The following is a 16,287-nucleotide window of genomic DNA, read 5'->3' on the forward strand; positions in this document are numbered from 1 at the left end:
TCAGACCCAGACCTAGGAGACAGCTCTGGTGCCATAGCAGGATCTGCAGTCTTGGGCCCAGTCCTGTGCTAGTATTAACAATAAACTGTATGACCTCAGTTTCTTCATCTGTCCAAAGGGGATATAACCCTCTGACCTACTTCATGGTTTTCTTTGAGAAATAATGAAGTGCATGGACACGTTTCAGAAGTATAAGACCTTAAAAAAAAAGTGACCCTGAAATGCTAGCAGTTCAAGGTCAGCTAGTCAAACATCGCTATTTTATGGATGAGGAAACTGGGCCTGGAGGAGTATGGCCCTCAGATCACAGAGGGTAAGGTGTTTATCAGGAATCCTGCCCTGTGATCTCCCAGGAGCAATGTGTAGCCATCCATGAGTTCAACTGGGCTGGCTCCCTCTGTACACAGTAGGCCACCTGCTTGAGCTAGATGTGAGATGAGATCTTGTCCTTTGTTCTACCTGCTTGTTACTCTCAGTAGCCCGTCTCAGAAGAGAGCTGGGGTGTCTTCTCTTTGGCAAGTTCTAATTCCCTTCTCAACAGGGCACCTCCTCTGAATTTGAAATCGTCCACACCGAAGAACAGAATTCTCCACCAGAAAGCCGCGGCCACATCAGAAACCCAATGGTGAGTGGACGGCCAGGCCCCCTGAGCATGGTCTACTGTTTTCTCTGTCTCAGTCACCTGTCCCTGCATGAAAGGCATGCTTACCGCTCAGATCCCTTGGGCACTCTGGAGTCACTTGGGGACACAGAGGGGCCGTAGCAGGGGGTGCTTCTCGCTCTCATATGCAAATCCCTGAGCCAGTGACTTCCCTGACAGGACACACGGGCATCTGACTGTTGTGAAAACCTGGGCACTCTGCCAGCCCTGTTGGCCTCTGGGCCACACATTATGACTCAGCCCCTTGGGTCTGTGGGCTCTTAGCCTGTGGGGAAAGAAACGGTCAGGAAGGCCCAGGACCATTTAAGGCAGGTGATTTACCCTCTGTGTAGGCTCCTGGCTCCTCCCAGTGTCCCCTCCTGGGTACGTGTTGGAGTCTAACCTTTCAACTTAGACACACAGACCATGCGTGTGTAGTGTATGTACACACACAGACTTATTGGAAAACTATTATAAAAGTCTAAAAAATTCTTCAGAGGCCTTGAATTCCTACCTTCTTCTCCCTCCCCTCCCACTGGGAGTTGTTTTTTTTTTAATCATTATTGCCAGCAATACATAATCAAACCCTTCACTGTTAGTTTGATCCCTCCTGCTGCTCTTATATGTCATTTCCCACTCAGGACCCCAGCAGGAAGCCATCCAGCATGCCTTCAGTGATGAGAGACTTATTACCACATCAGGCAGCTCTGAGTGTTAGAAAGGATCTCTTTGCTTTGTGGGACCTCATGTCTCTTATCCTGTCCTGTCCCTGAGGACTATAAGATGCTGGCTGAGGAAGTGAGATCCCCCAGAATTGCAGAGAGTGTTTCACCTTGGACCAGTAACTATATCTCTTTAAGAAGTTTCTCCTTGGCCCTGCACTGTACCTCATCTATGCAAAACAAGACCACCTTCTGCCCTCTGGAAGCTTGAGGAATAACTGGAGAAATCTAAGGGATTCTAAGTCCTTCATGAGCCTCAAATAGAGCAGCATCAGCCACCTCAGGTCCTGTGTGGAAACAGGCAGCAGAGTTGAGGAGGCAGCATTGTCTCTTATCAGAATACCATGCTAACATGGAATCAGCATTTGCTGAAAGTGCAGTTGTCGCAGGGTTCCAGGAAGCAGGAGGTCTGCGAGGCAGAGCACTGGGTTGCTCCCAGGGAACTTCAGTTGTACTCCTGTCTCTGCCACTGGCTCACTGGGTGGCCTTGAACAAGTTCCTTCTCCCTGTGCCTCAGTTTTCCAACTCAAACCCTGAGGTCCCTGTAGCTTTGATGTCATGTGGTTCCACAAATGTCTAGGGGAGGCCTGCTGAAAGAGCTGGATTGAGGGCAGGCTCGGAGAAAGGTAAGCAAGACTTGTAGAGTCAGAAAGGACACTGCCTGATGAAGCCTGGAAAACCAAGGGGCCTGGTGTGAGGTGTCAGGCAGGCAAAGGTGGGAAGGCTGGCCAGATGCCACTGCAGGTGGGACCTGCTCTGTAGGGCCTCGGAGACCTGCTTGATGCAGTCAGTGGTAAGGTACCATTGTGTGTCCTTGGGCAAGGTGAGGAAGAGGCATGATTAAGGCAATGTGTGGTAGGAGTGTTCTAGAGCCAGCAGGAGAGTGGGGTTAGACTATCTGGCCCAGTCTGTTCCATTCTTATATACTATACTAGGTTGGGACTCTTTGAAACAAGTCTAAAGCTGTGATTCCTCACCTATTTTGAATCTTGAGTCCTCTGAGAAGCAGATGACTATGTGGAACATTCCCCAGAAGACACATATGAGTCATGGCTCTCTGGTCTCCCTGAGCTAAGGAAGCAGTATATAGAGGGATACCCCTTCTCTGGGACTGCCACTCCTGTGCATTAATTCCTCCTTATCAGAAGCCTGTGAAGAAGGACGGAGCATTCTACAAGGCTTAGAGTGTGGGAGGAAGGTGGCCCTGTGCTGTTGAGCCAACCAGTGACCTGAGAGTCCTGGGGCCTGCCCTGTGAGTCAGCCCCAGATAGGGAACCTGTGTAACTGGAGAATTTCCACGGGCTGAGTTGGGGCCACAGGGGGAAACTGAGTCATGAGGAATGGGGAAGCAGTAGGAGAATGGGCTGACAGTGCCTACTCAGGTTGAGTGAAGAGTATTCCACCCCCGCCTCCACCAGGAGCTAGGTCCCCTGCCCCATGAGGACAGCAACCTGATGCTGCACCTGCAGCGGCTGGAGACCACCCTGAGTGTGTGTGCTGAGGAGCCCGACCACAGCCAGCTCTTCACCCATCTGGGCCGCATGGCCCTGGAGTTCAACCGGCTGGCTTCCAAGGTGCACAAGAACGAGCAGCGCACCTCCATCCTGCAGGTAAGGCAGGTGAGGGGGAGCCACTTGGGATGGCCAGGTGCACTGCCCACCCTAATGCTTCCCCACCCTCCAGCCCTTCCTGGGACCCTGAGGTGTCATGGGGAACTCTGTTTCAGCAGATTTGGTTCTTTTTGTTCCTGGTGGTACAGTGGAGTAAGGGAGTTATGGGAAGATATGAAGAAGAGAAAGGAAATGAGGAAATATGAGGTGGGCAATGCAATTGCATGGTTGGGGATACCCTGTGGGCTGGGAATCAGGCAGGCTGGGTGTGGTCCTGCCTTTGTTCTGCACATGCAAGTGGAGGGAGGGAGGGACCAGAGGTCAGCTCAAAGTTCATGTTCTTAACCACCATCCCAACCTACTTTGCTGACTGAATTCTTAAAAGCCTCCCTATATGGGCATGGTGGTGCATGCCTATCATCTCAGCAACTTGGAGGCTAAGGCAGGAGAATCACAAGTTCAAAAACATCTTTGACACCTTAACAAGGCCCTAAGCAGCTTAATGAGATCCTGCCTCAAAATAAAAAATAAAAATGGGGATTTGGCTCAGTGATAGAACATCCCTGGGTTCAATCTCCAACATAGTCTTCCCCCCACCCTCCCAAAAATAAAGCCTCCCTGTGTTGGGGAAGGGTCAGATTCCCTTGCTAGGCTGGGATTTATGTGGTCCTTGTGTGTGTGTGTATGTGTGTATGAACGGACATTTATTCCATTTATTTATATGCAGTGCTGAGAATTGAGCCCAGTGCCTTACACATGCTAGGCAAGCGCTCTACCACTGAGCCACAGCCCTAGCCCAGTCCTTGCTTTTTTTATTGCTTGGCAAGTCACTCATCCTCTCCATCCACCACTGTCCCTGTCAGTAACATGTGCTTGGAATACTTCCCTCTTGGGACTGCCCTAGTAAATGAGGCAATGTACAGAAAGTACCTAGTACAATGTAAATACTAGAAAAGTGGTGACTGTTAGGATTGGATGATCATGGTCATCTTAGCCTTGAGGGTTTGGACTGAGAAGGATCCATTTGTAAATGGTGACCATTCCCAAGATAGTGAAGCTGAGGCCCCTAGACCTGCTCTGGACATGAGCACCTTTCACTGTGGTGACAGAACTAGTTTTAAAGTCCCGTCTGCTCCTGTAGACCTCCCTCTGTGCCAGTCTCTGATCTTGCTCCTGTCAACAGATATTCAAGTGCCCAATTGATGGGAGAAGGGGAAGTCCACCTTATGTGACTGTGGGCAGCCCTTGGGTTGACAACAGCAGGAATGTCCAGACTGGGGATGTGGCATGAGGAGAGGAATAGGGGACTGAGGTGCACACAGGACAACCTTCCCCCTTGAGGCTGGAGAAGTAACGGGAGTGGGCTGCACAGGACATACAGGGCCAGACCGAGGGAGGGGAGCTCTTTCCAGTTCCCCCAAGGCTTCTTGAGATGTCCAAGCCACGCCTTGGAAAGTGAACCTGGTGCAGCATATGTGCCAAGATCACTTTGAGCATCCACATTCCAGCTCAAATGGGAATAGATTCTGGCCTCCTGAAAGGATTCCCACTGAACCTCTGTTATCTTTTTATATCAGGGCTCCTGTTTGTTTTCTTTTTAGCTGTTACCATAGTTTGCAATAATTTTATTAGTTGGTTTGATCTTTATCTTTTTTTTTTTTTTTTTTTGGCACTGGGGGGCACTCAACCACTAAGCCACATCTCCAGCCCTATTTTGTATTTTATTTAGAGACAAGATCTCACTGAGTTGCTTAGCACCTTGCCATTGCTGAGATCGGCTTTGAACTTGTGATCCTCTTGCCTTAGCCTCCAGAGCCATTGGGATTACAGGTGTGCACCACTGCACCCGGCTCATCTATCTTTTTTCTTCAAGTTCTCTCTGCTAGAACATGAGCTTCATGTGGGGGGCAGGTACCTTAACCATCATATTCACCATTGTATCCCAGTACTTGATACTTAGAACATTTGGTAAATAAATGAGTGAGTGAAAGAATGAACAAAATGAACAAAAAAAAACCTCACAGGTGAACTCTCTTAGCCCCTGTGATGGAAAGTGATCCTCTTTTGACCTTTACTGATCCTATCCTGGGCCATTTTGTGCCCAGGACATTTACCAGAGACTCTAAAGTAACAACCTCTATCCTGGAGGGACAGGGCAGAAGGTGAGGCCTCTTTCTGGCCTTTCCTTAGTGATCAGGAGCAAGATAATTCTGCTCTCTGGAGGCCCAACCCGGGGCTATTTCATCCCTTGTATTTACATAGCCTGTGGGCAGAGATAGATTAATTTGGTTCCTCCTAATGTAGCCTTTGATTTGTTTCTTGGTTCATTCAACGTTCAAGACCAGATATGGCACATAATTCTCTGCTGAGGCGTTGGGAAAGCCAGTAACAACTGTTTTCTGTTTCCTCTGCACCCACATTGTTCAGCCACCCTCCAGGGCAAGGCTTTCTTCTCCATTCAGACCTTCCAGGACTCTCCTGCATTAGTCAGAAAGGAAGCGGACAACTCTGGAATCTCCCTAGATATGACAGTTTTGCCTCCTGTTCTGGGTGGCAGGGGTTGTTTCTGCTCCACATAGTTCCTTAGAGTCCCAGGCCCCAAGGGTGCACCATTAGAGAATACAAATCATCCTTGTTAACCCTTGCTGTGGGGAAAGTATTGCACCACTGTCCCCAGCCTGGGAATGGAAGGGAGCAGTTGGAAAATGTCTAGAGAACCAAGGTCCCTGCCCAGCCAAATCCCAGGCTCTCTCCTTGGGCTCTGCCTCTCCCTTCTCTGCTTTTTCAGCACTGAGGAAAGAGATGCCAGGTTAGGGTGTGCCAGATGGAGTGTAATTGCAGTAGTGATTTTTTTTTCTCTTTGATTGAACCCCAGGGGCAATACCACTGAGCTACATCCCCTGTCCTTTGTATTTTATTTTGAGACAGGATCTTGCTAAGTTACTTAGGGGTCTAGCTGAATTTCAAAACTTCCATTCTCCTGCCTCCACCTCCCAACTAGCTGGGATCACAGACTTGTGCCATAGTACCTGGCTTCCATTGGTGATTTGTTTATTTATTTACTTACTTGCTTATTTGCTACTGGGAATTGAGTTCAGGGACACTCTATCATTGATCCACATCTCCACCTCTTTTTATTTTTTATTTTGAAGCAGGGTCTCACTAAGTTGCTTAGGGCCTCACTAAGTTTCTGAGGCTGGCTTCGAACTTGTAATCCTCCTGCCTCAGCCTCCCAAGTTACTGGGATTACAGGTGTGCACTACAGTGCCCAGCTCCAGTGGTGATTCTTCATAGCAGACAGTTTCTCTCTGTAACATAGAGGCGAATTACCTCGCTCTGGCAAAGTTGTGAGGCACTCACGAGGTACTGCATGGACAACCACTTAGCTACATAGCTGGCATGCAGTAGGTGCTCAGTGAATATTTGTTGAAAGATTCAGCATCTCCATCTGACACTGTTTGAGCACTGCTGGGGGCACCTGCCCCTCCCCACTCACCTGGAAGGCCCTGGGCCTGGCCACTCACCACCTTGCCTGGCTCCCAACACAAGTCCTCCCCTGTCATCAGGTGACAGTCCATTCCCAGGACACTTACACTCGGTCTTACTCATCCCTCATAGCAACCCTAAAGGGAGGCAGAGGAGGAGCAGTTGTAGAGGAGGGGACAAATCTCAGAAGTGAAGCGTGAGCCACGGCGTAAGGCTTGGCTACTGTGTGTCTCCTAGCTGGTTGGCAGTAGGAACAGTGAAGGAAGAGGGGGTGGAGCGCTCTGATGGGGAATGAGCGAGAGGACCGGGAGGCCTGTGACTGATTCTTGGTCAGGGGTCCTCATAGCCTGCTCCTGAGGGAGCGGATGTGTGGAGGACCCTGAAGGGGCCAGCTGGCATGGAAGTGTTTGGGTGAGGCCAAAGAGGATGAGGTGCTGGTACCTGGGCAGCAGGAGCCACTCCCCTGTTTTCCAGTGTGAACCTGCATTTGGGATGTACCCTCTCCTTACCTGGCCTTGCCCACCTGTCTGCCCCACAGACCCTATGTGAACAGCTTCGGAAGGAGAATGAAGCCCTGAAAGCCAAGCTGGACAAGGGCCTAGAACAGCGGGATCAGGCTGCTGAGAGGCTGAGGTAAGTCCAGACCCCTAGAGAAGGAGTGAGGAGTAAGGGGTGGGGCATAGCACTGGTTTCTGGGATGAGGACTCAGGACTCTGGAGGCCTGTTCAGAAGCCCAATCTCTTGGCTCCTTTGGTATTTCTGTCTAGCTCTTCTCATACTTTGGGAAGTGTCTATGTATAGAGTACCTTGAGAAATGCAGAATGTTGATACAAATTGTCCTTCTGCCTTGGGAACTTGTCTCCTCAGCCTGTTGGTTGGTTGTCTAGCATGCTGTGTGGGGGAGGGCTCAGGACTTTGCTGCCCCCTGCTGGTTGCCATCTTGCACCACTCAGTTTTCCTGAGAACATCAGATCTAATCTGAACTGAGGGTCAGGGGCATTACTAATTTATACTCCAACCCCTCCCTCCTCTGCAAGACAGAGCTGGCCAGTCTTAGGTAAGACATAGGAGTCTTCATTTCACCGAGGCTCTCTGTGACCATGATGTAAAGTGGGCCCAGGATCACACCCAGGAAAACATTGTCCTTGACTGTAAGAGCTCAAAAAAGCTCTTTGCAATCATGTAGGCCAAACCCGTCATTGTGTGAGGAAAGACTGAGGCCCAGAGAGAGGCAAGGGACTTGCTTTAGGTCTCACAATAAGAACCTGGGTCTCCTTGTGCATTCACTAGTGTGGCCACAATTCTTGCCAACACTATGGTCCTGGGTAACATGAGTGCTGAATCCCATTGAGTACCACCTGGGCTGAGTACATGCAGGGGAAGTCTGGGTCAGCAAGCCAAGACTTGTCACTGTCTCCCCCCTACCGACCATCCCTTTATTACAATCAATAGGAAGTAATAACTTCTTATTGGGACCAGGCTGTGATAACTAGATGTTGTGCCATTTTGAATGAGCTCATCTTTATTAACTTTTGGATGAACAAGTTATTGCCATGCTGACTCCATCCATGAATCCAAAAACCCAGGCTGGAGGAGTGACTCATGTGTTAGAAGGCAAAAGTACAAGCTGAACAATGTTGGCCAATGCTGAAACCTCAGCCTCTCAGGAAATTGAAGCAGGAGAATCATAGGTTCTAGGCCAGCCTCAGCAACTTAACAAGACCTTGTTTCAAAATAAAAATTAAAAACACAAGTAATGTAGCTCAGTGGTAAAGCACTTGCCTAGCATGTGCAAGGTCCTGGGTTCAATCCCCAGTATCGCAAAAATGGAAAGCAATATTACCTATACTAAATAGAAGATAACTTTAAAAATAAATCCAGTGAAGATGAAGAAATGTTAATAGGTGATGGCTAAATACCATTCCCACCAAAGGCTCTGAGTCCTACATCCTGCTCTTTCTGCGTTAACACAGGATATTAGCACATGTTGATAAGGTGCTCAGGACCGATCAGGCTTTCTCCTGCTCTCCCCAAGACATATGGTAGTAACTGGAGAAGGTGGAGCTTTCTTACTAGAATATGACCCAGATTATGCAGTGTTTACATGCATTCTGAAGATATCATGTATACAGCCATGCCAGAATTAGGGAAACCCTGAGGATCAGACTGCCAGCAGTGTGGCTTATTGATGCCCCTCAGGGTTCTCCTTTAAGTATGTTTCAGGGTCTTGGTGTGCTTCCCAGGACACCTCTGCAACTCATGTAATAGAAAGTCAGAAAGCCCTATTGACTTTTTGACCTAGTGCTGCTATTGTGACTTCTCTGTTTGCCTCCAACCCAGGGAAGAAAATATGGAGCTTAAGAAGTTGTTGATGAGCAGCAGCAGCAACAAAGAGAGTGCCTGTGGTCAGCCAGGCTCACCAAAGTTGGAGGGTAACATCAAGAAGGGTATGGCTGGACAACAGCAGGTATGTGGTCAGAAATTCAACAGCAGCCTCAGTTGCTGGTACCCAGCATCCCTTTACCACCTCCAGTGATAGTGAGTTTATTACCTCCTGCACATAGTTCTGCTGGGAGAAAGTTCTAGTTGGTAGATGCAGTTCCATAGCTTGACCTACCATCCGCCTCCTTGGAGCTTCCACTTTTCAGGTTTTATTCTGCTTCTGCCCCACAGAATGTCTCACTCCCTGGAACACAAGCTAAGAACTGCTGGCAATGCATAGCCCTGTGGCCCTGACAGGCCTTCTCTTCTGACTAACTGCAATTCCTTTGGCCATTGCTTATAGAAGGCCATTGCTTATAGACTCATTGCACTGAGTCTTTGGCTCAGTCTGGGCAATATTCCCCAAACAACGCCAGTTTGTCAAGATCTTTCTTAAAGGGCAGCTCCCAAAAGTCAATTTAACATACCTGTATTCCAGGCAGAATTAGGGCATTGGGTTGAACAATCTCTGGGGATTCTGTTAAGCTCCACAGAAGCCTCTGAAATGGAGAGAAGAAGGTGCTGGCCACAGGCATGGTTTGATAATGCCACAGAGCTGGACCACTTCTTCCTCTTGCCTCCACTTCTAAGCCTGGTACAGCCTGGTCCCAAGAACCCCTTGCCCAGTCTTCACCATACCCCTGAGTCCCAACTCTTTCTCAATGTATTCTTTCCCTTAAGTGGGATTTAACAGCTACATAGTAACTGAATGTCTTTGACAAACCCTACTCCTATGAAATAGTAGTAATTACCTTAATAATGTAATTCCTCATTATTATGTGGCAATAGAGAGTCAGGACTTTCAAATCCATTATCCCATTTTAGCCTTCTCTCTACACTGAAGTAGGCAGGGCTTGCCACTTTACAGCTGTGGCAAGAGGTTTGAAGAGGTCATGTGTCATTGTGCAGTTCAGATTCCTGTGTCACCTGCTATCAAGCAGGCGAGGGCATGGTCAGGGAAACCCATTGCTAAATGGCCAAGGTCTGCTCACTCCTGGCCTTCTGAATCCCAGCGCATGAAGCCCTTCTCTTGTTCAGTCTGCCTTACCTGCCCTCTTAAGGAGGTGGCTTGTGAATTCTCCTGGTCTCTTCTAGGTGTTGAGTCACCTCAGGTATGGAATTCTGTCAGCTGGCCTTTCCAAAACCTTTTGTATCATCTTATCTTACCTGACTTATCTTGAAAGGCCAGAGGCTCTTACTGGACTGTCAGAAAGAGGAAGCGACTTGCCCATACACCTAGGACATCTCTGTGCTTGGGATCCAGGGCCTCTGGTCCCATGAGAGGCGTGTATTCCAGGGAGGTGTGAAGCCTGTGCCCTGGCGCTGCATATGGGTGGAATTCTGGCTCCACCTCAGGCCAGCACTGTGACCCTAGACAAGTTACATATACACTCTGGGCTTCAGTTTCCTCCTCTGTAAAATGGAGATGTAACACCTCCCACAAGGAATTGTTGGGAAGATTTAGTGATGCGAATGGACATGAGGTGGTTTATTGGAGTAAATGGTAAGCATTAGCTATTGCTTTTTTTCTAATATTTTTAAATATTTTCTAATATTTTTAAATATTTTTCTAATTTTTTTTTCTGATATTTTCTAATATTTGGTTGTTGATGGACCTTTATTTTACTTATGTGTATGTGGTGCTGAGAATTGAACCCAGTGCCTCACACATGCTAGGCAAGTGCTCTACCACTGAGCCACAACCCCAGCCCCAGCTATTGCTTTTAATGGCACATTTGGTGGTAGCAGCCAGGTCTGCTAACCCTACAGTTCTTTCTTACTCTTCCACATAGATTGCTCTCGGTAGAGATTCAGGGCATGCCATCCAGGAGCCCGGCATTCTCCTGCTTCTTTCTTTCCCAGTAGCCATCAACCATGACAGATAAGCACAGCTCCCTTCCAGGAGATAGCAGGTTCCAAGAGGGTGACCTGTCTCCCATTTCTCAAAGGAGAAGAGCTCTCTTACCTGGAGAGAGCTCTCTGCTCCCTGCCTCGCTTCTGCTGCCATAGTGTTCTTACAGGCCTTAGCCTGTAGGGGGCACTTGAACCTCACAAGCCTGGGAGAGCATGGAGGTGAATTAGAAGGCAGGGAATAAAGAGAATATAAAAATAGAATATGACTCCAGGACAAATTGAAGTCAGAGAGTGGACTCAAACATCAGAGGTCCATATGGGGCCTGCATAGACCATCGCCTGTTAATCTCATATTAAGGGCGAGAGGCCCAGGTCTTGGCCTACCTCACAGAAGGGCTTGGAGATAGAGCCAGTGTTCAAGTTCTACACTCATTATTCTTTGGTTTCACCTAACACTTTTTATTTACTGATTTTTATTTTAAAAACTTTTCATTTTGAGATAACTTTGTACAACAAAAAAATGAAACAATCCAGAGTTCAGTTCTCACATCCCCTTCCTCTAGCTTCCCCTAATGTTAACATCTTAAATAACCATGGTTCAGTTACCAAAACTAGGAATTAACCACAGTATCATGCTATTAACTACACTGCAGACTTTATTCAGATATCACTAGTCTTTCATTCGTGTCTTGATTTGTTCTGGGATTTAATCCAGGATCCCACATTGCATTATGTTGTCAGGGAGGTATGAAGGACGCCAGTCTTCTTGGTCTCCTCCAGTTTGTGACAGTTCTCATCTGATCCTCATTTTTCATGCCCTTGGCACTTTTGAGCCATACTGGCTACTTGTTTTGTAGAATGATCCTCAACTTGGGTTTACCTAATGTTTTCCAAAGATTAGATTGCAGTTACAGATTTGGCAAGAGTCTCACAGAAGTAACATTCTGAGTACACAAGTGAAGTTTGCTGGCCCCTTCTCAGTACCTCATCTTAGGGTTCATGATGTCAGAATATGTTACTACTGCTAACCTTGATCACTTGGCAAAGGTGCTACTGTCAAGTTGCACTACGATAAAAGTGACTCATAAAAGTAATCAACAACTATTTTTGAGGAGAAACTTTGAGACTATGCAAACACCCTGTTTCTCCTTAACTTTACTGATTAGCGCTTACCTAACACATGTGAAGTACTCACTGTTGGATCTCTTCTGCAGTATTACTATAGCTTTTTTTTTTTTTTTTTTTTTTTTTTTGTATCAGAGACTGAACCCAGAGGGTGCTTAATCACTGAGCCACATCCTCAGACCTTTTTATATTTTATTTAGAGACAGGGTCGCACTAAGTTGCTTAGGATCTAGCTGAATTGCTGAGGCTCACTTTGAATTTGTGATCCTCCTACCTCAGCCTCCTGAGCTGCTAAGATTACAATTGTACACCACCACGCCTGATTACTGTAGTATTTTAATGATTTTATTTCTCTCATTCTTTCCATATTTATTAATTGAAATTCTCTTACAAAGAAGAGCTATCCCTTCTCATCTATTTATCTATTTGTTCAGCTATTTCTTGCTATCAGTATGGTTTCAAGGATACTTGTTTTGTACATTGGTTTGTAACCCAATAGTGTTTTGATTTAGCTGTTCAAATTGTTAAGCTTTGGCTTGGGAAGCTCTTTGAAGTTGTTTCCTGTGACCCTTTGATATGCCTCTATTTTTTTTTAATATTTTTTAGTTGTCAATGGGCCTTCATTTTTTGTTTATTTATATGTGGTGCTGAGGTTCGAACCCAGTGCCTCACACATACTAGGCAAGCGCTCTACCACTGAGCCACAATCCCAGCCCATGTCTCTATTACTATTAGTTATTATGGTTGTTGTTTTATTATTATGAGCACTTCCTTACTTTCTGGCACTATATGATACTCCAAATTCAATTTATATTTTCCCTACCCCTGCTCTGAAATTCATTTCTCCAAGGATCCCTGATTTTTTTTTTTTTTTTTACTGGAAAATGGTATTTAGAAACTAAGCTGTGCGTACAAGGTGTGCTTATTGCTACCGTGTCAGTTTTAGGCCCTTCCAGAGGACAGAGCTGGAAATACATATGTGTATATCAATCATGCATACACATACACTTTTGTTTTATATGAAAAATATTTTTAAATATTTTATAAATCTTTAATTTTTATAAAAGTTTTATAATTCTTTAACAACTATGTAACTCCTTGCTCCCAGGCCAGAGTATTTGGGCCCATAATGTGTGTAGGCGGAGGGAGAGTGGCCAGAGCAGGGAGATACAGCTTAAGCAGGGAAGGCAGTTGTGGGGAGGGGGCAGCATCTGGCAGCCACCATGAGCCTCATCATGACTTCCAGAAGGGGGAGTCATGCTTGGGATGGTTATCGGTGTTTCGGTAGGTGGGAGGAGTAGAGAAGTCGGATGTGGGAGGGCTAGACCATGGAGGTGTATGGGTAAGACAATTTTTATTCAAGGCTTTGTTAAAGACCCTCTGTGTTTCTCCCTAGGCTGGTGTAATGGCAGGTAAGGTCCCAGATGTGGGGGCCTTGGGTACAGCTGAGAAGAAGGTGAAGATGCTGGAGCAGCAGCGCATGGAGGTAAGTGGCTGGAGGGGTAGTCAGGAAAGACCCTTCTTCCCTCCTGGGACCAGCAGGATAAAGGACTCGCCTGGCCTCTAGGCTCCAGTTAGTCCCAAGTTACCATGGGGAGTTGCCATGGTGACCACTGAACCATACACCCAAGGAAGAGGTCTGCTGTCTTCTCTTGAACTGCCCACGGGGGTCACTCTGAGTAAATGGAATTTGTGGCACAACCTGAAATTACTGGGGACAATGGAAGGGTTTAAGAAGGCTCCCAAAATACACAATGGATGGTGGGAACAGGTGATAGCTCAGGTGAGTTTCAGTATTGGGGATGGAGAATTCCTCTGACTGCACCTGCAGCTCAGGGGGGGGTCTGACATGAAGGAGGGTCCCCTGCCCTCCTGAAACACAACTTCTCACTGGCCCAGAGTCTTCAAAAGTTCGGGCTCTCCCCTGGTATCTCATGGTCTTCCTCCTCCACCTTTTTCCCCCACACAGCGTGGTCTTTCCAGGCCTAGGTAAAAGCCCAATTTCTTTCTAGAGGCCTTGGTACTATCCTTCCTCCCTAGGCTCCTTTTCTCCTCACTGCTCCTTTCCCAGACCCTGAGCCTCTGCCCCTCTGTCCTTCTTCACATATGAAAGTTGGTTACGTGCATATTAATTTTAGGTGATTGTTAGAAAGGTTTCTTTTTAGATTTCAGAAATAATGCATGCAGTGCTCGGGGCTGGGGATGTGGCTCAAGCGGTAGCGCGCTCGCCTGGCATGCGTGCGGCCCGGGTTCGATCCTCAGCACCACATACCAACAAAGATGTTGTGTCCGCCGAGAACTAAAAAATAAATATTAAAAAATTCTCTTTCTCTCTCTCTCTCTTAAAAAAAATTATTAAAAAAAGTAATGCAGTGCTCATTATTTTAAAAAATTGAGAATATCATTTCTTAAAGATAACAGCAACTAATACCAGTTTATTCCATATTTCTCAGTTTTTTAATGCATAAAAATAAAATGATACAAACTACTTTATAAATTAGTCTTTTTTCTTTTAAAATCAGCTGTCTTTGAGGGTACCTGTTTCTATCTATATATGCCATATTCCTTCAGTTCTAAATATTTTTCACATATAATGTTTCTGAAATTGGGATACCCTTTTCCATTGTTTTATGTATTTAATGATGTAGAGTTGAGGAATTATTACATCAAGAGGGGGCCTATAATTAGTATTATCTTTGAACTAAGAAAATGTAGTAGATGCCTTATTTTCTGAATATCTGCAGTATCTTTTTACATTATAGTATACTTAACCTATCTTCTACACAAATGTTGGCCTCTGGATTTTTTTTTTTTTTTGGTAATATAAACATGGCTAAGATGATCAGTCTATATATATTTGCACCTTGTGTAAGTGTTTCTGTTGGTTAAATTTTTCATAGTGGAAGTATTAGGTTCAAGATAATAAAAACATGAAATTTTAGTACATAATCCAATTGCCCTCTGAAAAGGTGCATGCTCCATGATCCTACACCAAAATGATTACTGTTTTCCTGTCTTAGTGTTGACTAAGTCATGGAGTGTTGGTGCTCCATGTTCCTTCTCTGCTTCTAACCCTCATCTTTCCCCACAGCTGCTAGAAGTGAATAAGCAGTGGGACCAGCATTTCCGGTCCATGAAGCAGCAATATGAGCAGAAGGTAAGGTGGGGGTTCTTGGCTAGGCTCTTAGGGCATACTTAGTCTTGCTGCTTCCTTCTCAACAGTTTTGAGCCTTGTGGGGAGGCCACGCTGAGCCCCAGGATGGTCCATATGAGAAGCTCCGTGGCAGTGTCAGAGGCCCCATAGAAGCCAAGCCCTGCCCACGTCCCAGGCACATCCCCTACCCCGGCCCTCATGCAGTCCCTTTCTCTGCCTCTGAACCCAGATCACTGAGCTGCGCCAGAAGCTAGCAGACCTGCAGAAGCAGGTGACTGACCTAGAAGCTGAGCGGGAGCAGAAGCAGCGAGACTTTGACCGCAAGCTCCTGCTGGCCAAGTCCAAGATTGAAATGGAGGAGGCAAGTGTGACCCCTGTGCCTTGTGATTTCAGCACTCCCCTCCCTTTTAGCCACCAGTCCATGGAGTCAGTGAGCCAAGGGTAGAGTCAGGAGGCCCAGGTTCTAGCTCAAGTGCTCAAGAGCTGTGTGGCCAAGGGCAGAGGCATTTTCCTTCCCTTTGCCTCAGTTTTCCTTCTGAAAATAAAAACGATTAGATTAGCTGTTGCTTTTCAAATTTTCTTGTTTTCAGTGAGGTTTGTTCAGTTACAGTCTTAGAAACTGATAGTGTTTTCTCTCATGTGTGGAAGCTAGAGAGGAAAATGGAAAATAAAGATGGCGGGAGGGAGCCTCACAAAAATCAAAGGGAGATCAGTAAAGAAAGGGGACCAAGGGGTGGGAAGCCCAAAGGGAGGAGGGATGTACTGGGGAATGATATTGGCCAAATTATATTGTTATATTTTGTGCATGTACAATATGTAACCACAAATCTCATCATTATCTACAACTATAATGTGCCAATAAAAAATGTGTAAAGAGAAAAAATTCCCATGAGGTATCACAAGTAGTTAAAAATTTAGAAACTGTGATTAGTTATTGCAGATTCTCCTCGCATTTCAAGCTCTCTTAAATGAACTTGATCTAGATGTATAAACATGTATAGAAAAACTGTTGTGAAAAGAAAGAAGATTAAATCCTAAATTCATAAAGAGTGACCTTATGACTAAGCATGCCTGTGTATGCACGTGTGTAGTGCATATATGTGTGTGAATATATGGACAGGGGTCTTGAAGAAAGGAGAAAGGCAAAGGGTGACCTATCTTTTATTTATTTTATTTCTAAATGGTAAAACCATTTAGAGAGTAACATATGAAAAA

At 46.2% G+C, this 16,287-nt stretch overlaps 1 protein-coding gene across 8 annotated transcripts in view; it reads left to right on the forward strand.

Annotated features, from left to right (window-relative positions):
• TNIP1 (TNFAIP3 interacting protein 1) overlaps positions 1-16,287 on the forward strand; it is a 51,549-nt gene that overhangs the window by 23,511 nt on the left and 11,751 nt on the right. For all 8 annotated transcript variants that reach the window (XM_081286595.1, XM_081286596.1, XM_081286599.1 and 5 more), the window contains 7 exons: positions 542-625; positions 2,781-2,972; positions 6,997-7,091; positions 8,799-8,925; positions 13,315-13,404; positions 15,010-15,075; positions 15,302-15,433. In XM_081286595.1, the coding sequence (XP_081142721.1) occupies positions 542-625; positions 2,781-2,972; positions 6,997-7,091; positions 8,799-8,925; positions 13,315-13,404; positions 15,010-15,075; positions 15,302-15,433 (786 nt within the window). The remainder of the gene's footprint in view (positions 1-541; positions 626-2,780; positions 2,973-6,996; positions 7,092-8,798; positions 8,926-13,314; positions 13,405-15,009; positions 15,076-15,301; positions 15,434-16,287) is intronic.

Source organism: Spermophilus citellus (assembly GCF_964194105.1).
Source record: "Spermophilus citellus genome assembly, chromosome: 1".
Taxonomy (NCBI): domain Eukaryota; kingdom Metazoa; phylum Chordata; class Mammalia; order Rodentia; family Sciuridae; genus Spermophilus; species Spermophilus citellus.